Source organism: Rhineura floridana, chromosome 12 (assembly GCF_030035675.1).
Source record: "Rhineura floridana isolate rRhiFlo1 chromosome 12, rRhiFlo1.hap2, whole genome shotgun sequence".
NCBI classification, from domain to species: Eukaryota; Metazoa; Chordata; class Lepidosauria; order Squamata; family Rhineuridae; genus Rhineura; species Rhineura floridana.
The window spans coordinates 7,010,956-7,033,779 of record NC_084491.1 but is presented as its reverse complement, the minus strand read 5'-3'; the positions used below and the strand labels follow the sequence as shown (position 1 = coordinate 7,033,779).

Here is a 22,824-nt window from a genome sequence, read left to right as displayed (position 1 = left end):
TTCCCCTCAACTGTCATCTGGTAGCGGCCATTGCACCAGGCTGCCTCAGTGGGAGAGATAGGAAGGAGGGCTCATCCCATCAGCTCTGCTGAAAGACTAGCTCCATCAGGCACCTCCTACCCCTGTTACATTGACAGCTGGTCATTGTAAGATGTAGTTTTTTCCTCTTCCCTCCTTGCTCCTTTCCCCTTGTGTGTCGTGTTTTTTAGATTGTAAGCCTGTCTGCAGGAACTGTCTTGTATTTATGCATTGTACGCAAGCCACTCTGGGAGCCTTTGTGGCTGAAGAGTGAGCTCTAAATAAAATAAATAAATAAAAATGTCACTTGAATCGAGCTCCCATCATCCCTGACCATTGGCTATGCTGGCTGCAGGGAGTTGGGAGCCCAACAGCATTTGGTGGGCACCACGTTGGCTACCGCGATGTAATGGGATTCTGATGTAAAGGAAGGGCGGAGGAGCAGAAGACATTGCTTGCTTACCTGGATGGTAATGAATTGATCAAATAGTTGAATAGGTGTCTCATTGAAATTCTGGACGAACGTCTAAGAAAAAGGAAACAAATGTGTGTCAAGAGAGGCATTTAGGCTGCGGTAAGATGACAACACAGCAGAGACAATCTTGTTAAGCTCTCATTGCAGAGGCTGCAAGCTAATTAAAGGGCTTTTACTTGGGTAACCGTTTGTAGAGCTGCGCCCTAACAGTCTCTGGGTGACACACAAAGCAAGCAAAACAGAAATAATAATAAAAAAGCCTTCCTAAGAATGATGAAAACATAACTAAAAAACTGAAACAATTAAAAGCTCAATTTAAAACGGACAAGCCCAGATTGCAAAATGTAGGACTGTGCACTTCCACAATCCGATTTCACCTCCCAACTGCATGTTTAAGCAAGGTTTTAAAGCCCTAATTGAACATTCAGTCAGGAGGGGGTGGGGGGATTCTGTGTCTCCCCCCTCAACCGCAGTGCATCACCTGGTGAGTGCAGGGTTCAATGCTGCTGGGTGTGTTGCTTCCCCCATTGCATTCCCTGTGGATAAATGTGCTGGAAAAGCAGGTCCCTTCTGCTCGCTGTGCTGGCCAAGGGGACCCTTGCAGCTGTCAGGAATGAACCCTCTGAGAGTTGCATCCTGCTCAGCAGGGTTGTGGAGTCGGTACATCAAACCTTCAACTCCGACTCTGACTCCTCTATTTTTCTACTGTCCGACTCCTTCATAAATGGCAAATGTATATTAATTTATTGATATTAATAAATTAATATTAATATATTAATTTTATTTTGAAGCCGGAGTCGGTACATTTCTACCGACTCTGACTCCAACTCCACCCAAAATTGCTTCCAACTCCGACTCCACAACTCCGACTCCACAGCTCTGCTGCTCAGTTTGGTTGCTGGCGTTTGTTCCTCTTCTGGGGAAGTACAGTGCGAGACTGTTTCAAAACCCTCTTCCAAAGAGCTCTGTGCTGCCGCTGCCCTGCCTCTTGACCGCCCCAGATTCTGCCGGGTGGACCAACCCAACATGGAGCAATCTGGGGCTGTCTCAAGCTGACCCAAACAAAACCCGAATCCCCCTGAACTGGCCCAATTCAGTTTGGTATCCAGGCTGTCGCCAGCTTTGGTGCACAACTGTAGTAAGATGTATGTTATTTAAAAGGCCTTCACTGGGCACCAAAAAGGCCATAAAGGAGGCATCATCATCACCGTTTGCTTGTTATTGAAAGCCCTCCAAATGTAATGTAGCTAATGAAGAAAAGACTGTTAGGATTACCAAATCTGAGACTTTATTTTGCTGCCTGCTGTCTAGTCTGGATAAAGGAATGGATTTTATTGAGGAATAAAAGACTACTGGATTTGGAGGGCCATAATCTGAAGTGGGGATGGCATGGATATCTATGGTATGACAAAGTAAAAGTAAATGTAGACTTTAATAATCATTTTATAAGACGTCCTCTGTTGAAAATATGGAATAGATATAAACCAAGGTTTTATTCGAAAATACCATTATGTGTCTCAAGTCAAGAAGCGTTCTACAGAAGAGAAATGGCTGGAAAAGAGAAATGGTTAACTTATCAAGAACTATTAGAAAATGTACATGGAGAATATATAATGAAAGAGAGAGAACAACTGACAAAGGAAGGATATAGTTCTCAATGGTTTGCCTATTTACAATTGTTAGAAAGATATAAAATGGACAAGAAAATGTATGGGTTTGAAATAAGTAAATCTGATTTTGAAATAGGTTTGTGTACAAATGATGAAAATATAATTGCGAAAATGTATAAACTCTTACTGAAAATGGATATGGAGGAAGAACAAGTAAAAGAGTGTATGGTAAAGTGGGCAAAAAATTTTGGTTATAACATACAAATGGATCAATGGGAAAATATGTGGAAAAAAGGCTTGAGATTTACACTATGCTATAATCTTAAAGAAAATTTCTATAAAATGATGTACCGTTGGTATATGACTCCAGAAAAGTTGTCAAAAATGTATAGTAATGTTTCTAATGTTTGTTGGAAATGTAAACAACAAGAAGGATCATTTTATCATATGTGGTGGCTGTGTAAAAAGGCAAAATCATTTTGGGCACAGATAGGTAGGATGATGCAAAAAATTCTAAACATAAATATTCAGTCAAAACCAGAATTTTTTTTATTGGGTTTTATGGATAAACAAATAGAAAAGAAATATGGAAGAATAATATTATATATGATTACGGCAGCAAGATTATTATATGCACAAAAGTGGAAAATGGAATCAACACCAACAACGGAAGAATGGCTATTGAAATTAATGGACTTAGTAGAGATGGATAAATTAACATGTTTACTTAGAGAAAAATCGACAGATACATTTCTTAAGGAATGGAAGCCTCTCTTAGACTTTTTGTTGAAAGATCAAAATAAAATGATGATATTGGGATTTGACGATTAACTAAGACAGCCTATGGAGAAAAGTGATTCTGTATGTATACATTAAGGGACAGGTTTGATGTATATTATACACTTATAGCTGATCTGCGACAAATCGGAAGTCAACTATTTTTTTTTATTTTTTTGTTGTATTGTTATGTTTTTTGACTTTGTTTTGTTTGTCTTTTGAAAAAATTTGAATAAAAAATTATTAAAAAAAAAAAGAAAAGACTGTTAGAAGGAGATGTTATGTTTAAGACTTTCTTTCTAAAAAAATATTTCCTACTGAAGAACAGCACAACGAAAACAGCCCCCAAAAGCAAAGATGAAAGGATTTAACTCTCATCCCCCAAAGATAATTTTTTCATCAGTTTAAACTGGCCCCCACAATTTAAGCAACTGACACTGTAACAGCTTAATATATCAATTGTGTCCAAGCATTTAATACAATATAAGAAATAAAAACACAATTAAAAACCATTACGAATGTTTAATGCAGACACGTCACAGACCACCAGAATGACGCTTGTGGACCACTGGTGGTCCACAGACCACAGTTTGGGAACCCCGCTCTAGATAATTTCACAACTTATTTGTATGGGACTAGGAAAGTGGCTTCCCTCTGCCCACCTTCGCCTCTGCTTCCTCCGCTACATTTGAATAGTTATTAGGCCATCACTGCTGGACTGCAGCTAGGACAAAAATGGTTCCTGTTACTCTCTACAATAATAGGGATGGGAAACCTCTTGTCCTCAAGCTGTTGTTGGGCTCCTCCTCCCATCAGGCCTGACTGTAGGCCATGCTGGCTCAGGCTGATGGGGGATAGAGTCCAACAACATCTGAAGGGCCACAAGTTCCCCCATACTTGCTCTACTTGCACACAGCCTCATAGTCTAAGGACCTGCTCAGTCTAGGAAATAATGCAATTCATAGGGCTATCTATGTGCCTCTTCAAATATCTCTTTCTTTCAGCAGATAAGCATCTTCAGGTCCTCAGATATGGCTACAGTTCAATGAATTTTTCATTTGGCCCTCAGATAGGAAGACCCTTTCAACCAAGGACAATGTTTGTGGAAGCCATTCCAAAGCTGAATCTGGAGCCCACATAATGCCAACCTCATTGTAGTAAGGGCTGTTCCCAAATTTAATTCTTGTCCTGAACACGTGATCCCCAATAGAGACTTTGACCACCGGCTTGATGTTGTTTTCTTGCAGTTGCCGGCATTCTATGATTCCAACTCGAACCTGAAATGGGAAAGACAGGGCAGAAACACACTTATGGTTGTGCCAGTTTCAATGCGTCTCTACCTCTTTTCTCAGAAAGGGGGCACATGATGCCAGTCAAACTCTGCCCCTTTTTACTCTCAAAACCTCGCTGGATCAGCTCCAGCATGTTTTTCTTTTTAAAAAATTCAGCTTCAGGAAGTGTTGCAACCGATTGGTAGATCGACCCCTTTTCTTCCAGGTGTGGCCAATGGAAATGCTTTGCTGCAGGCTCAGGCAGAGACAGTGATTGGCTTTGCTGTGGGAGGTCCTGAAAGGTCTGAAGTCAGCAGTGGGAAAGGGAGGTATGGCCAGCAGGGGGTAGTGTTGCTCCAAAATGCAGCCAGAAAAACCATTCTGGCTGCTTTAGAAATGACCAGTGTGACCACAACCATGGCATGTTTGTTTGCCACTCCCTGCAAACATCTTGGGTGATGCATTATTATAGTCTGTGGCCAACAGGCAGGCAAGCAACACTCTTGAAGACTTGCAAGCTTGGAGAAAGAGCCCAAAACAGGCAGCAAAGGGGGGGACCAGTAATGGAAGGGTTAAGTAGCCAGGGGATTGGGCCAAGCAATGGAGTTCAGACTCCAGGATATAAGCCAGTGAGTAGGATGTAAAAAGGCACCATTTTCCATTCTGCCATGTGCTTATTGCATGCACCACTGTTTCTGTCCCACTGCAGTTCATCTTCTGCCCAAAACAATGTTACTCTTATCGCTGTCCGCTGTGATGAAGTTATGTAACTTACGTCATTCACATTGCCATTATGTTATTCCACCCCATGCACTCCCACACAAAGGAAACACAATGGAAGTGGAGCTGGGGGAGGGGTAAACCTCAATCAATGACGTATCATTTGCAGACTGAAAGCAACAGTAACACTGAATACCAGTCATATTCACTGGATTGATTTCAGTTCCAGACATGGGACAAATAAGCAAACATCAGCAATGTCCAGTTCCATTTTTGTTGGAATTCTCCGACATCCTGACCAGTGAATTACATCCAAGGCAAGAAAGTTTGGATAGAAGGAGAAAGGGAGTTTATAGCAAAGGGGGGACTAACCAGTGGCCCCCCAGAAGTTGTTGGACTTCAACTCCATGCTGGCCATGTTCACTAGGACTGGTGGGACCTTTAGTTGAACAACATCTGAGGGGCACCAGGTTGGGGAAGGACGTTTTGAAACAGCAACGGCTCTCAGGTTGTCGCCTCTGCAGTTGGGCTGCATTACCTGAAAGATTTGCTTCTTGTTTGCCAGCTCTTTCTTAGGTGTGGGTGTCGGCGTGCGCTCTTGGAAACCTGTTTCCTTTGGAACCAATTCTTCCAGTCCAGAATCCTTTGGAAAGACGGGGCAGCAAACTGATGAGGATGACAAATAACAGGGCTGTAATGCGTAGTGTTCCCATAGCGTCGTTCCTAAATATCTGAAGCAATATAATGTACGGTGTCTCTGAAAGGATGCAAATGCTAATCAAAGGCAGAATCTTCTGGTGTCCATGCATGGTTCAAAGGCACAGGAGTGAAGGCATTTCTTTTTTAGTGCAGTCTGCATGCACATGAAATGTGCAGGCTTATGCATAAAAACCACAGACAAAGCCAATGGTCCCCATAAACAGTATAAACATAAGCAATATAATTGATAGAAATGACAATATATTACAGCAATAGGACATAAGGTCACATGCAAAACAGATTCGCATCGTAGCCAAGAAAACTCTAAATAGACTGAAAATGCAGATTTCCTTGTGAAGCTGGTGAGTTGCTGTTGAGATCTCTGAATTACATCTCGTTTCAGCCAGTGTGGTGTAGTGGTTAAGGTGTTGGACTACAGGGTTCAAATCCCCACATAGCCATGAAGCTCACTGGGTGAACTTGGGCCAGTCACTGCCTCCCAGCCTCATGAAAACCCTGTTCATAGGGTCGCCATAAGTCGGAATCGACTTGAAGGCAGTACATTTACATTTTCATTACTTCATCAAAACAAACTTAGAAATGAGGAATTTATCATTGTTGGCAGCTGAAAGAAACCCTCTGGCACAGCCAGATAAAGACATGCTGAGGCCCTTTTTTATTATTATTAATGCAATTATGTAACACATCAAATTTAGTGGGTTTTTTTTAAATTTAAAGGCCCCTCATATACTGAGCCCCTAAACGGTAGCGTACTTAGTTTGTGTGTAAATCTGGCACTGTCCTCTGGCTTCTTATGTGTCTCTTCCAAAAAACATATTAACTGATGTGAATCATCCCAGTAATTTACCAGCAGAAGCACCCCAAATGGGAACTGAACAAAGAAACTGAAAATAGCACAGGAACAGATTCCTTTTGATTACCTTTTATTCTGTTTATGGGTCCCACTGACTTCGTTTGTGGCTTTTGTCCAATTTGGGGATTTTCTCTTTTTTGGTTGTGCAGACATATGTATACCATCATGATGCTTCAAAAAAAGCCACAGGGTTGCCAACTGACCAGGAAAAAAACTGCTTGGCTTGCCCCTGTGCATGCAGGCATGGACTTTGGAATGTGGGCAAGCCCCAGACTGGTAGCAAGTTGCTCTTACCAAGAAATAAAGCAGCAGAACAGAGAGCTTCATATCAGTGGTACTAGACAGGTCCTTGAATGTCACCTGATTATCCAGACTAGGAGGACTCAGGGTAGTGCTAGATGAGCATCTCAGCTCAAAATGCTTGCAGTTCTCTCTTGGGCTCATTAGCCCCAGTGGCAGAGGAAGGAAGTCTTATCCACAGGACTCCTGTGCCTGAGCTGCAGAATTCAGTGGGTGACAGTGGTCACAGCACAGAGATAAATACCTCTAGGGTTGCTAGATGTAAAAGGAGAAGAGGGCTCCTGCATCTTTAATAACTGCATAAAAGAGAATGTTAGCAGGTTTTGCCTGCATGACAAGTTATACATCCTGAAATTCCCTCTTCTCTACACCTATGAAAGGGGCAGGAGTCCTGTTCTCCTTTTGCCTCTGGCTACCCTAGGCATCACCTGCTAGGGATGGGACAGAAATTCATTTTAAAGGCATTTAAAGGCAAACCTACTGAACTTGCACTTTCCGAAACAACATGCACACCGAAACGCAGCCAAACTCACACTTCTCCAATTTCACAGTGCAGTCCTCCAGCCAAGAAACGCATACAAAAATGCATATGCCAGGGGAAAGTGTGCCTAAGAATGCATATATTATTGAAACTAACATATAAAAATTCATTATATTAAGTTGCTTTGCAAAATTGTGTATATTAGGGAAAACTCCATGCACAGATGTGTATAAAAAAAGAAATTACCACTAAAATGCTGGTGAATTTTCATGAGGACTTTTTAAAAAAAAATAAATTGCACACTGATGTGGAATTGTAGAAAACGGCACTGAGGGTTGGAAAAATGAGAAATGGGTTGAAACCAAAATTGACAGATTTGCCAAACTCTGTTGCCTGCAGAATAAACTGCTGCTAATGGCAAGAAAGCAGGACTGAGTTAAAAGGCTGGCAATTTTAACAGGCCAGAAAACGACTATGTGGATGTTATTTTGCAGAGTATTTTCGGTAAGGTTGCATGCAGCCCAGCCAGACTGCCCACAAATTCTCACTTGCTTGATAAAATGCATATTGGCAATTTTCCCTTAGTAAAGGGGCTCAAAGCAGTTGACAAATTCTAAAACAGGGGTGGGGAACCTTAGGCCCGGGTCCAAATGTGGCCCTCCATGCCTCTCCATCCATCCCTTAGAACTCTCCTCAGGCCACACCCTTCATTAGCCCTTATTAGCACCCTAAGAGTACTGTGCAAAGACAAAATTGGCACTTGCTGCTCTGTTGGACCTCTGGCTCTGCCAACCAGTGGCACGTGGCCCTCAAAAGGTTGCCCGGATGGGAACACACCCCTCATTCTGTAAAAGGCTCCCCACCCCACTCTGAGAGCACAGAAAACGCATATGCAAAAGCCCAAATAATATGCAATGCAAAGCCACTACACCAAGCCAGCCCACTAAAAGTTAAAACATAGCCATTCAAAGCCAGGGTCTTTGAGAAATGAAAAGCATTCCCCCGGAGAAGAAAGCCACATAGGCCAGCTGCCAGACAGACCTTCCTGTGCAGGCTATAGGAATGCTACTAAGAAAACGACTCTCCTGCGTAGCCAGTGGCGGCTCACAGAACTCAGATGAGCCTTACTTACCTCCATCCTGCTTGAATGCACACTGTATCCATAGGACCACTCCTGCAAGGACTTGCCTCTCTTGTGGGCCAGAGTTATCAGTCCCAACAGCCATCTATGTGATACTTACTAAATTTCCTGAAAAAATGTTTTCTTGCATGCAGAATTGGTCTAGGTTCTGGAGGTGAGAAGCAGATCTTCACAGTGATGGTGCACTGAAATTTAAAGTCACATGAACTCATATCACTTTGCATGCAACTGAAGTCAAATCAGCAAAGGCTTGAGAATAAAGATAATCCTAAATCTAAATAGGATTGCCAACGGACAGAGGAAAAGGTTATCTTCGCCAGCTTGCATCCCTTTTAACAGCACCTTGTTCTGCAGAAATTAGGGGACAAGTTTTTAACAGCATGGAAATAAGAATCCTCACCCACTCATGTCTGCAGATGATGGATCAAGCAAGTGAGAAAACCACAGGTGAAAATGCTGAGAGAGATGTTGACAATTCTAAAGGAGCTACAGCCTCTGGGATGTGCCCATGTGCATGTATATATGCGTGCACACACACACTGCAGATACCAGGCCCCCTCAGAAATATTGGTGGTCTCTTCTCTGAATGTTCAGCTTTCACTAAAAAACAATAATTATAGCTCAGACTTTTGCATAGCTACTCACCTATGCCGAGTAAGGGTTTTCTCCAGGCAACCAGGTAAGATTTTTTGCATATTGAACAAGAGTGGGTTCTTAATTTCTTCCAAGCTCTTGATGTGCCTCAAATGTATAATTAATTGCATAATTGCTGCATAATTATGCAGTAATTGCATAATTACTCAGAGGGCCAGTACGTTTTGTGGATTTATCTGCAAGGCTGCCTTCTAACCTGTTGTTTTGTAAAAAGTAAACCTACTCCAACCTTTCTGTATTCTAGTCACTGTCCAAAAAGGTGCTGGGATGACTGACAATACAATACACTGAGTCTATGGCAGTAGTGTAGTGGCAAATTCAGAAGTGCAGGGTCCCTTCATGTTAGTCACAGCCATGCCTCCCCTTTTTTGCTGCTGGGTTAAGAATGAGATCCTTGTTAAATCTTCTCCCACAACAATAGATATCCCAAGAGTGAAAGGGGAGGATGTTGGCTGCTGAGAAGAGTCTTCTCAGTGGCTGACTCTCTTCCTTTCCAATCAGCAGGAAAAGACAAGGAAGCATGTTAGAAGACTCTTCGTAGTGGCTAACACACTCCCCTTTCATGCCGATTGTCTCATAGGATGCTGGAGACATTGGGACCCTGCTCAAAAAAAAAAAAGTGGTCTAAGACCCTCAATGACTACACCTCTGCTCTATTGCTGCTTTCATCCATACTAGCCCTTTTATCTGGAACTGACATATTTTTATTCACTCACTTTTTATGGAGAATACTGATGTCAAAACACTGAAAAGATTTATTTATTTATTTATTTGTTTGTTTCATTTATAGACCACCCATAGTGAGTGGCTCTCTGGGCGGTGTACAAAAAGGTTAAAATACAAAATATCAACAATAAAATCAGACAACAAACAATAAACACAAGCAGCAACTAAAGAAAAAAATAAAAAATAAAAAATTTAAATTATAACATAAACACTTAAAATGCCTGGGAGCATAGCCAGGTCTTAACCTGGCGCCGAAAAGATAGAAGCGTAGGCGCCAGGCGTACTTCTTCGGGGAGGCTGTTCCACAGTTTGGGGGCCACTACAGAAAAGGCCCTAGATCGAGTAACTGTCCTCCGGGCTTCTCGATGGGTTGGTACCCGGAGGAGGGCCTTAGATGCTGAGCGAAGTGACCAGGTAGGTTCATAGCGGGAGAGGCGTTCCACAAGATATTGCGGTCCCACGCTGTGTAAGGCTTTATAGGTCAAAACCAGCACCTTGAATCTGGCTCGGAAACAAATAGGTAGCCAGTGCAAACGGGCCAGAACAGGTGTTATATGTGCTGACCGGCTGGTCCTCGTCAGCAGTCTGACTGCTGCGTTTTGCACTAGCTGAAGCTTCCGAACTGTCTTCAAGGGCAGCCCTACGTAGAGCGCATTACAGTAATCCAGCCTAGAAGTTACCAGAGCATGAACAACTGAGGCGAGGTCATCCCTGTCCAGATAGGGGCGTAGCTGGGCTACCAACCGAAGGTGGTAGAACGCATTCCTTGCCACCGAGGCCACTTGCGCCTCAAGAGACAAGGAAGGATCGAAAAGAACTCCCAGACTATGAACCTGTTCCTTCAAGGGGAGTGTGACCCCATCTAGAACAGGGTGAACATCCACCATCTGGGCAGGGGAGGCACTCACCAACAGTGTCTCAGTCTTGTCTGGATTGAGTCTCAGTTTATTAGCTCTCATCCAGTCCATTATCGCGGTCAGGCAATGATTCAGCACATCCACAGACTCACCTGTAGAAGATGAAAAGGAGAAATAGAGCTGCGTGTCATCAGCGTACTGGTGGCAACGCACTCCAAAACTCCTGATGACGGCACCCAGAGGCTGCATGTAGATGTTAAAAAGCTTGGGGGACAAAATCGACCCCTGAGGGACTCCACAATGGAGAGTCCAAGGTGTCGAGCAATGTTCCCCAAGTACTACCTTCTGGCGACGATCTGCCAAGTAGGAGTGGAACCACTGCCAAGCAGTGCCTCCAACTCCCAACTCCGCGAGTCTCCCCAGAAGGATACCATGGTCGATGGTATCAAACGCCGCTGAGAGATCAAGGAGAATCAACAGAGTCACACTCCCTCTGTCCCTCTCCCGACAGAGGTCATCGTACAGGGCGACCAAGGCTGTTTCAGTGCCAAAACCAGGCCTAAAACCGGATTGAAATGGATCCAGATAATCGGTCTCATCCAAGAGCACCTGGAGCTGATTGGCAACCACCCGCTCCAGAACCTTGCCCAAAAAGGGGATATTTGCCACCGGTCTATAATTGTTCAAGTTATCTGGGTCTAAGGAAGGTTTCTTCAAAAGAGGTCTCACTACTGCCTCCTTGAGGCTACTAGGAACTACTCCCTCACTCAAGGAGGCATTTATCACTTCCTTGGCCCAGCTGGTGGTACCAGTCCTGCTAGCCTTGACCAGCCAAGATGGACAAGGATCTAGAGCAGACGTGGTCGCCCACACTATTCCAAGCACCTTGTCCACTTCCTCAAGCTGCACCAACTGAAACTCATCCAATAATGAAAGACAAGACCGTGTTCTGGACACTTCAATGGATTCATCTGTCGTAACATCAGAGTCTAGGTCCCTACGGATGCATGCGATTTTATTTTGGAAGTGCCCTGCAATGTCGTTACAGCGAGCTTCAGATGTTTCAATGGTATCTTGAGGACCAGAATGTAAGAGTCCTCGTACAACCCTAAAAAGCTCTGCTGGGCGGCAGAGAGATGTCTTGATAGAGGCAGCGAAGTAGGACTTCTTCGCCGCCCTTACCGCTTTTATGTACGACTTAGTAGAGGCACTTACCAAAGCATAATTGCATCCGTCTGGAGTTCGTCTCCATCTGCATTCCAGCCTCCTTCTCTCTTGCTTCATCACTCTCAGCTCCGGGGAATACCACGGAGCTGTATGAGCTCTGCATCTAAGAGGGCACGCGGGAGCGATCGTGTCGATAGCCCGGGCCATCTCTGTATTCCACAGTTCGACCAAGGCCTCGACAGGAGCGCCAGAACTATCAGCTGGAAAAACTCCCAGAACCCTCTGAAAACCCATAGGATCCATAAGCCTCCGGGAGCGGACCAACTTAATAGGTCCCCCACCCTTGCAGAGGGAAAGAGTCGTCGTAAGTCTAAAACTCAGCAGGCGGTGATCTGTCCATGACAATGGAGTAGATGAAAAATACCCCACCTCCAGATCACCATCTCCATGACCAGTGGCGAAGATCAAATCAAGAGTGTGACCCGACACATGCGTTGGGCCAGTAACAAATTGAGACAGCCCCATGGTTGTCATGGAGGCCATGAAGTCCTGAGCCGCTCCAGATAAGACAGTCTCGGCATGAACGTTGATATCCCCCAACACCACAAGTTTGGGGGACCTCAACAACACCTCCGAGACTATCTCTGTCAGCTCAGCTAGGGAAGCTGTTGGGCAGCAAGGTGGGCGGTACACCAACAAGATTCCCAGTCTGTCTCCTTGGCCCAGTACAAGGTGGAGGCACTCTAGACCAGTCGTCATCTGGACAGGATGCCTGGTGAGAGAGAAAATACTCCTATAGACCACAGCGACCCCGCCTCCCCGGCCCTCAGATCTGCCATAGTGCTGCACCGTATCCCAGGTGGGCAAAGCTGAGAGAGGGCAACTCCTTCCTGCTCACCCACCCAGGTCTCGGTTATACACACCAGGTCGGCACCCTCATCCACAATTAAATCATGGACAAGGGAGGTTTTATTATATACCGACCTGGCATTCAAAAGCAGCACCTGGAGATCTAAGGGCTGGCTGATAGAACAACCAGCAGTTCTGTGGTCTTGAGGAGAACCGGAACAAGGTACAGACACAACTTGTCTGGGGCGAGTTCCCCTTACCTGGCATGTTCTCCTTATAATGTGATTATGTCTTTTTAGATCCAATTTGTGTGTGTGTGTGTGTGTACGCACACAATAATCTAAAATTGCAGCTCTGGCCTGTCCAGTATGGACCAGTATGGACCAGCAAAGTGCTATTACGGTTTCTCAGGACTCCAGTGCCTTTAAAAACAAAAAACAAAAAAACTTCCTGTTTGTAGTTTCTGGCCTTTTTAATCCCTTTTGTTGCATGGATGGGATTAAGTGAGGAATTACACCTAGATGTTCCCCTAAATTAAGGCATATATATGCCCTAACTACTAGCTTGCTTTGGCTATTATTTTCTTTTTTATAGTGAAAATAGCACCATATCATACCAGCTACAAAAGCAGCAACTGCTGAAGGGGCCAGAGACCATCTACCTGTGTGAGTTTCTGCAAGACCTGCTCCCTGCATTTCTGGCTGATTTCCACCTGGCCTGGAAGGGCAGGGCCCTGTCTCTCTCCAGCTACAAAAGCAGCAACTGCTGAAGAGGCCAGAGACCATCTACCTGTGTGAGTTTCTGCAAGACCTGCTCCCTGCATTTCTGGCTGATTTCCACCTGGCCTGGAAGGGCGGGGCCCTGTCTCTCTCCAGCTACAAAAGCAGCAACTGCTGAAGAGGCCAGAGACCATCTACCTGTGTGAGTTTCTGCAAGACCTGCTCCCTGCATTTCTGGCTGATTTCCACCTGGCCTGGAAAGGCGGGGCCCTGTCTCTCTCCAGCTACAAAAGCAGCAACTGCTGAAGGGGCCAGAGACCATCTACCTGTGTGCGTTTCTGCAAGACCTGCTCCCTGCATTTCTGGCTAACTTCCACCTGGCCTGGAAGGGCGGGGCCCTGTCTCTCTCCAGCTACAAAAGCAGCAACTGCTGAAGGGGCCAGAGACCATCTACCTGTGTGCGTTTCTGCAAGACCTGCTCCCTGCATTTCTGGCTGATTTCCACCTGGCCTGGAAGGGTGGGGCCCTGTCTCTCTCCAGCTACAAAAGCAGCAACTGCTGAAGGGGCCAGAGACCATCTACCTGTGTGAGTTTCTGCAAGACCTGCTCCCTGCATTTCTGGCTGATTTCCATCTGGCCTGGAAGGGCGGGGCCCTGTCTCTCTCCAGCTACAAAAGCAGCAACTGCTGAAGGGGCCAGAGACCATCTACCTGCGTGCGTTTCTGCAAGACCTGCTCCCTGCATTTCTGGCTAACTTCCACCTGGCCTGGAAGGGCGGGGCCCTGTCTCTCTCCTGCTACAAAAGCAGCAACTGCTGAAGGGGCCAGAGACCATCTACCTGTGTGCGTTTCTGCAAGACCTGCTCCCTGCATTTCTGGCTAACTTCCACCTGGCCTGGAAGGGCGGGGCCCTGTCTCTCTCCAGCTACAAAAGCAGCAGCTGCTGAAGGGGCCAGAGACCATCTACCTGTGTGAGTTTCTGCAAGACCTGCTCCCTGCATTTCTGGCTAACTTCCACCTGGCCTGGAAGGGCGGGGCCCTGTCTCTCTCCAGCTACAAAAGCAGCAACTGCTGAAGGGGCCAGAGACCATCTACCTGTGTGAGTTTCTGCAAGACCTGCTCCCTGCATTTCTGGCTGATTTCCACCTGGCCTGGAAGGGTGAGGCCCTGTCTCTCTCCAGCTACAAAAGCAGCAACTGCTGAAGGGGCCAGAGACCATCCACTTGTGTGAGTTTCTGCAAGACCTGCTCCCTGCATTTCTGGCTAATTTCCACCTGGCCTGGAAGGGTGGGGCCCTGTCTCTCTCCAGCTACAAAAACAGCAACTGCTGAAGGGGCCAGAGACCATCTACCTGTGTGCGTTTCTGCAAGACCTGCTCCCTGCATTTCTGGCTGATTTCCACCTGGCCTGGAAAGGTGAGGCCCTGTCTCTCTCCAGCTACAAAAGCAGCAGCTGCTGAAGGGGCCAGAGACCATCTACCTGTGTGAGTTTCTGCAAGACCTGCTCCCTGCATTTCTGGCTGATTTCCACCTGGCCTGGAAGGGCGGGGCCCTGTCTCTCTCCAGCTACAAAAACAGCAGCTGCTGAAGGGGCCAGAGACCATCTACCTGTGTGCGTTTCTGCAAGACCTGCTCCCTGCATTTCTGGCTGATTTCCACCCGGCCTGGAAGGGTGAGGCCCTGTCTCTCTCCAGCTACAAAAGCAGCAACTGCTGAAGGGGCCAGAGACCATCTACCTGTGTGAGTTTCTGCAAGACCTGCTCCCTGCATTTCTGGCTGATTTCCACCTGGCCTGGAAGGGCGGGGCCCTGTCTCTCTCCAGCTACAAAAGCAGCAACTGCTGAAGGGGCCAGAGACCATCTACCTGTGTGAGTTTCTGCAAGACCTGCTCCCTGCATTTCTGGCTGATTTCCACCTGGCCTGGAAGGGCGGGGCCCTGTCTCTCTCCAGCTACAAAAGCAGCAACTGCTGAAGGGGCCAGAGACCATCTACCTGTGTGAGTTTCTGCAAGACCTGCTCCCTGCATTTCTGGCTGATTTCCACCTGGCCTGGAAGGGCGGGGCCCTGTCTCTCTCCAGCTACAAAAGCAGCAACTGCTGAAGGGGCCAGAGACCATCTACCTGTGTGAGTTTCTGCAAGACCTGCTCCCTGCATTTCTGGCTGATTTCCACCTGGCCTGGAAGGGCGGGGCCCTGTCTCTCTCCAGCTACAAAAGCAGCAACTGCTGAAGGGGCCAGAGACCGTGTGTGTGTATGTGTGTGTGAATCTGCTGCTCGGGATGTCTGTAGACTACTGGGGTTTTGTTTAGTATTATATGTTATATTTTACTCTATGTTATATTTTAGTCTATGTACGCCGCCTAGAGTGGCCGTTAATTCAGCCAGATAGGCGGCCTAGAAATAAAATTTTATTATTATTATTACTTATATCACCATAAAAATGAGGTAGTGAATCTATTAATTAAAGTTCTCCAGTCTACAAGGAGCAGAAGCTAACTAAGGGTAGACACACTCACCACTCTGCCAGTTCCAGCGCATCTCCATCTCTCTCCTCTGAAAACAGGGGGGCATAACCCTAATCCAACCCCACCCCTTTTTACTGAAAAACTTGATGGGATCAGCTCATGTGCAATTTTTTTTAAAATTCAGCTTCAAAGAGATTTCACAACTGATCGGCAGATCAACCTGTTCCCCCTCCAGGTGTGGCTAATGGAAACACTTTGGGGTAGGCGACTAGGGTGTTCACAGCCTAATAAAGGACAATGAATTTCTGATTACTCAGCTGCAAGTAATGAAACAAGTCAGACCTATAAACAGGACATTTAAAATCAGTATTGGAACACAGAGTAGGGTTAGACAGATGATATTGAGTGAGCGTCAGAGGCTGTGGGAGGTGGCAACTACGGGCCTGTGGGATGTTTTTCTTTTGTCCAACTCTGAAGGACTTCCGAGCGTTTCACTTGAAAGGATGGCAGAGACAAGTCAGCATGTTTAGAGCCCTAACGGGATGCTGTGCTTTTATGAGTGGTTTGTACAGGGTCAGACGTGTGGACTCCGGGGATTGTGAGCTTTGTGGAGTGGTGGAAACCGTGGGCCGTGTCATTTGGGATTACATTGGGTATGTGGAAGGCAGAGATCCTCTCCTCCAAAAGCTTAGTGTTGTGGGGATTGGAAACCTGAATGTGGGTTTGGCCCTTTGAGACAACAGTCTCTGGGGCTCAGTGCTGGAGACTGGCAGTTTGTTAAAAACACTAAGGTTGTGAATGAGTTGTGCTACACAAGGTTGACTATAGATGGCGATAACAGGACCTTGTATTGACCTTCATTTGCCATTAAACACCAGTTGAAGAAGTAGAATTGGAATGGACTTGCTGAATGGAATATACTTGTGAGTAAATATTACAGAAAGATTTTGACCATGGGGAAGGGCATTGCTGGACAATATATAGTGTTGTCGTTCAGTGGAATGCCTTTTCTCATGCCCAGTGTTTTAACTTCCAAATAACTCTAATTCAGCAAAGGTCCTTCCCAATGTTATTTAAAAGCACCCTGCTTGTTTTAATCCCACTTCCAACTAATTATGGAAAAGCAACACCTAAGTAGCACTTGGAAGGGGCTCTAGTGTGGCAGCAACCTACATTAGCTTGAGCAAAATCATGCTGTAGAGCAGAGGTTCCCAAGCTGTGGCCCACAGACCACCTGTGGTCTGTGAACTTCATTCAGGTGGTCTGTGGTGAGTCTGTGAAAATGGTGTGAATGCACAGTGCATTAAATATTCATATTGATTTTTATTGTATTTGCATTGCTTCTTTGATCTCTTACATTATATTTACTATTATATTGTAATCAGTAGTGTAGTGACAAATTCAGAAGTGCAGGGTCCCTTCATGACAGTTGTGCCACATCCCCTCACAGCCATGCCCCCTCGTTCACTTGCTTGCTCTCCATTACCATTGTCATACTCCTCAGTTCTTCCCATGTGCAACTTCTCTCACAACAGATGCCCCTAGGAGCCAATCAGCATGAAAGGGAAGTGTGTTAGCTATTGAGAAGAGTCTTCTCAGTGGCTGACTCACCTCCTTTCACTCCGATTGGCTCCAGTCAGCAGGAAAAGACAAAGAAGGATGTTAGAAGACTCTTCTCAGGGGCCAACACACTCCCCTTTCATGCTGATTGGCTCATAGGACACTGGAGACATAGGGACCCTGCTCCCAAAAAAGGAATGGGTCTAAGTCCTCCTGAGACCCTGGATCACCACACCCCTGATTGTAATACAATAAAATACAATATAGGAAATAAAAGCAGCAATACAAATGCAATTAAAAATCATAGAGCATCTAGTACAATTGCTATAATGTTAAGTGGTCTGCCAAGACCCTCAGCCATTTTCAAGCGTTGCATAGGGGAAAAAACAGTTTGAGAACCTCTGCTCTAGAGGAAATTGTAGCTTTGTCCTGAGCTCACTCCATCACTGATGGACACTCGGATCCCACCACAGTTCACAGACCAGCTCCCCTTTCAGGCTTACACCTGTTGGCTTCAGATTGTCATCCCGCAGTGCCAGGTCCTTTATGGTGATCATCACTTTGGGTCTTTCAGCAACTGCTGCTAGGGCTATGTTAGCAAAGCCAAAATTCCTAGAGGAGGAGATTAAAGGGGAAGTCAATAAGGAGCTCCAAAGCAACGGATGCCATTATTAGCCACTGCAAAGATTTGCGCTAGGGCAGCCTTTCATAAGAACATAAGGAGCGCCCTGCTGGATCAGACCAGTGACCCATCTAGTCCAGCATCCTCTTCTCAGCATGACTGACCAGATGCCCCAATGGGAAGCCCACAAGCAGGACCTGAGCACAAGGGCAACCTCCCCTCCTGCAGTTTCCAGCAACTGGTATTTGGAAGCATACTCTCTCCAACCATGGTCCCCTGCAGATGTTCAGGACTACATCCCCCATCATCCCTGACCTTTGATCATTTATCTGGGGCTGATGGGAGTTGTAGTCTGAAAAGTCCGGAGGACACCATTTTGGGGAAGTCTGGACTAGGAGGAAGCATACAAGAGTCAGAACTTCCACATCACAATCCCTGCATGACAAAGAGATAATATTTTGTCACATGCAAATGGCTATGCCAGTTAATTTCTTCCTTCCTAATATACATGCTAGCAAGAACATGCTAGAGCCAATGGCTGGAGACAGATTATAGGCTTTCCTTTCAGAATTCGAAGGTGTCGTGTGCCTGAGGGCCAAACCACATCATGTGACATTAAACATGTGATTTGTGTGTATATTTAACACTAAATAGCTACGGTGGGGCAGATCAGAATTGGGGCCATGGTGGGCAGAGAAACGACATTCACCACTGCTACAGTCCTAGTAAAATCCCCACACACCTGAAGCTGCCATTTGCACCAGGAGGGAAGCTGTTGTTGATGCCAATTGCAGCTGCACGGGTGTCAGGGTTAGGAAAAGGTTAAGCCACCCACCAACTCTTCCTGATCCTCCTCCCAATGGCAGCAGCTGTTGTTTAAAACTACATTTATGTTAGATGCTACAGCACATTTCACACAGCCTGTAGTTTGGCCTTGGGAAGGACTGTGGCTCAGTGGCGGAGCATCTGTCTTGCATGCAGAAGATCCTAGGGTCAGCCCCTGATATCTCCAGGTACGGCCAGGTGAGACCTCTGCCTGAAACTCTGGAGAGCCCCTGTCAGTCAGTGTCTAGATAATCCTGAGCTAAATGGACCAGTGGCCTCACGTGGTACAGGGCAGCTCCCTAAATTGCTCTGTTCCTAATGTGTGTGAATCTTCACTCCAGTTTGTACAATGATCAGACAGAAGTGGTTGTTTCCCCCCTAGACTAACCATGTGAGTTTGCAGATATGGGAAGTATACCATATTCAAATGCAAGCTTGGAAAAGTTACTTTTTTAAACTACAACTCCCATCAGCCCCAGCCAGCATGGCCACTGGATTGGGCTGATGGGAGTTGTAGTTAAAAAAAGTAACTTTTTCAAACTCTGTAAATGCTATCCCATATAAAAGATTCCATGCACATAGAAACTAGGTTATTGTTATTATTGTTGTTGAATTTTTATCCCACCCTCCCGAAGGAACCCAGGGCAGCACATGAGGGCAGCACATTCAGGCTAGTCTTCTGCCAGGGCCAGACTGCCGGGCAGCTGTCTGAAGTCAGCCAAGGTTTTTTAAAAATAAAATAAAATAGGGGAGGAGTCAAACATGGCCCAGCCCTCTCCAGAGTTTAATGGTGCATTCGGAGAAAAGCTTTACCACTTGGTTTTGCAGAATATATAAATTGGCCCTACAATAATGCATGTGAACTAACAGTCGTCCTGGATGCTTCATTTTGGCTTTGGGCAATTCACCTGTCTTCCGCTTTAGTGCTCCACTCTTGGAGTTGGACAGTTGCAAAAGATTCGCTGTCCACAAGCTCAGCATCCAAGTACCACACCAGGGTCTGCGGGGGAAGCAAGGAGAGAAGTCAATGACTGGGCGGGCTTCATCGTTTGCCCCAGCGAACCCTATTTTGTGGAACTTCTCCCTGATTTGCAATAGCACCACCACCATCATTTATTTTGTACGCTGCCTTTCCATAGCAAGCCATGCTCCAGATAGCTTACAACATGAAAAAATTATGTAACTCACTAAGTTACAAAATATAACCAAATTTAAAGAAACAATTAACTGAATGAAAACATTGCATTAAGAAATATACACACAGACAAAAATCCCTAAATTCTAGCAACAAACACACAACCATAAGCCCAATAATAGCCAAAATAACACACCTCTAGAATCTTCTTGACCCCAAGAAAAGCCCCTGAACACCCCACCCAGGTGGTCTCTAGACATCCTGAGCAACCTGTTTTTCCAGACTCACAGCAAGAGGGTCTCTGTCACCTTTGCAGTAGCAGTTTTGTAGCTGGCATCAGTCAGGGTCCTGTCCTCCCAGGCCAGGTGGAAATAGGCCAGCAAAGCAGGGAGCGCTCACAGGTGGCCACCAGTCTATAGAGGGCTCTCTGCATGGTGTTGCCAATGGACTCCCACCTAGCAGCAGCCCGGGCCCCTGCCCCAGGCTCCTCCATGCAATTTTGCCATTGCAGCTACCATATGCTGTTGCCAGTCACTCCGCTTACCCTGGACCAGACTGATCTGGGTGAGCGGAGCTGCTTGCTGTCGCCAGTTTTGAATGGGAGCTGAGTTGGTGCTCAGTTCCTACCTGCAAGGCCGTGTCCACGCCGTATTTTATCACTCAAAATGTAATGCCAGGCTTGACGCTGCATGTGTGTGCATGTGTGTGTGTGAGAGAGAGAGTTAGTTGAGGCAGCAAAAGTGCACCCACTTCATGACACTCCTGATGGCTTGGCAGGGTTGGGGCTGGTTGGCAATGAGACCTTCTGAGTCCTGAGGCCTTTGGCAGGTGTTTGGCCATACTGACCCCTGTCAATTACCAGGATTAAGGAGTTTACCTCGTTCCAGACGGGATTCTGTTCCTTCTGCACAACTCTGGTGTCCCTTTCAGTATCTAAGAGGAAGAAAACATCCTGTCATGAGCATGACAAGGACAGGGCTGCTTCCTGAATACTCGTAATAAGCGGCAATGTCTACTGTTCCTCCTCATCTTTGTTTGAGAGAAGCCGCAACCATTGCCAGCTCATTCTGTCGTAGGCCCCTTGATACCATTTTAAACAGTCATGGCTTCCCTCAAAGTTCCCCCTAAGCATCCTGAGAACTGTAGTTTGTGAAGGGTGCTGTTAGGGCACCCCTCTTCCCCTCATACAGCTACAGTTCCCAGAATTCCTTAGGAAGAGGGATTGATCGTTAAACCATTCTGGAAGCTGTAGCTCTGTGAGAGGAAGAGGGGTCTCCTAACAACTCTCAGCACCCTTAAACTACAGTTCCCAGGATGTTTTGGGGGAAGCCATGATTCTTTAAAGTGGTAACATAGTCCTTTAAATATATAGTGCAGTGGGGGCACAGTGTTTGGTCGATGTCAGAATGGAAACAACAGGATGGAAACAGTCGAGTTCCCCACACAGAATAAAACAAACAACCAGAACTTTATAAAAATGTATATTAAATTCTGATAGTTGCAGTGCATGAAAGAAACAATGAATAATCATACAAATTACTATGGAATACCAGTGGGAGCCCTCAGGATGGACCAATGATTATGGGCCACTACACCTGGAATTCTGTGGGAGGATATGGCTATCAAAGGCGATGATGGCTATGCTCTGCCGCCATTGTCGGAGCAGGTATACCTCTGAGTACCAGTTGCTGGGAATCACGGGTGGGGAGAGCGCTGTTGCACTCAGGTCCTGCTTGCAGGCTTCCTAGAGGCATCTGGTTGAATGCTGTGACAACAGGATGCTAGACTAGATTTATTTATTTACTATATTTATCAGATCCGCCCCTCATCCAAAGATCCCATAGTGGAAATAAGTAAAACCAAAATTAAACAAAAATATTGGATGTGCGGGCAGGCCTTTGCTCTGGTCCAGCAGTGATCTTCTTATGTATTTAACGTCTGTTGCAAAGTTGTCAAGATGGCAAATGAGATCTGGAATGTCTTGGGTGAGAAGGGGTGTTCACCTGCATGTAAATTAGCAACAACCAGAGATGTGTGTAAACTATGCTTAAAAATGACAATGAAAATTCTGCTCCAGAGTTCACTGCAGATCAGCCTTCACCAACCTGGTGCCCTCCAGGTATTTAGAATGATGGCTCCCATCAGTCCCAGTTAGGGTTGCCAGGTCCATGGCCTGAGACTGATCCTGTATCTTTAGGAGAAGAGAAAGTCAGCCAAATGCAGGTGTTCTTGCAACTCTGTAATGGGAAAAACCACAAGGTGGTATTCTCCCTTCCCCCTCCACAACTTTTAAAGATACAGAATACCTCTTCGTTGCAAGGCCCAGCCTCTAAGAGGTCTTCTGTATCTTTAAAAGTTGTGCAGGGGGATGGGAGAATTCCACCTTGTGGTTTTTCTCATTACAGTGTTGCAAGAACACGGCACTTGGCTGACTTTCTCTTCTCCTAAAGATACAGGATCAGTCTCAGGCCAAGAACCTGGCAAACCTAGTCCCAGTCAGCATGCTGACTGGGGCTGATCTAAGTTTTAGTCCAAAACAGGGCTGCTGTGGATGAGCTTGTTCATTAATGACCTAGAATTAGGAGTGAGCAGTGAAGTGGCCAAGTTTGCTGACGATACTAAATTGTTCAGTGTTGTTAAAACAAAAAGGGATTGTGAAGAGCTCCAAAAAGACCTCTCCAAACTGAGTGAATGGGTGTGAAAATGGCAAATGCAATTCAGTATAAACAAGTGTAAAATTATGCATATTGGAGTAAAAAATCTTAATTTCACATATATGCTAATGGGGTCTGAACTGGCGGTGACCGATCAGGAGAGAGACCTTGGGGTTGTAGTGGACAGCACGATGAAAATGTCGACCCAGTGTGCAGCAGCTGTGAAAA

General features: G+C 45.9%; 1 protein-coding gene across 1 annotated transcript in view; it reads right to left on the bottom strand.

Annotated features, from left to right (window-relative positions):
- Positions 1-8,779, bottom strand: part of FER1L5 (fer-1 like family member 5) — a 95,271-nt gene extending 86,492 nt beyond the window's left edge. The window contains 4 exon segments of the mRNA XM_061593362.1: positions 482-544; positions 3,912-4,157; positions 5,410-5,537; positions 8,467-8,779. Coding sequence (XP_061449346.1) covers positions 482-544; positions 3,912-4,157; positions 5,410-5,537; positions 8,467-8,578 — 549 coding nt within the window. The 5' untranslated portion in view covers positions 8,579-8,779.
- Positions 8,780-22,824: the final 14,045 nt, after the last annotated feature.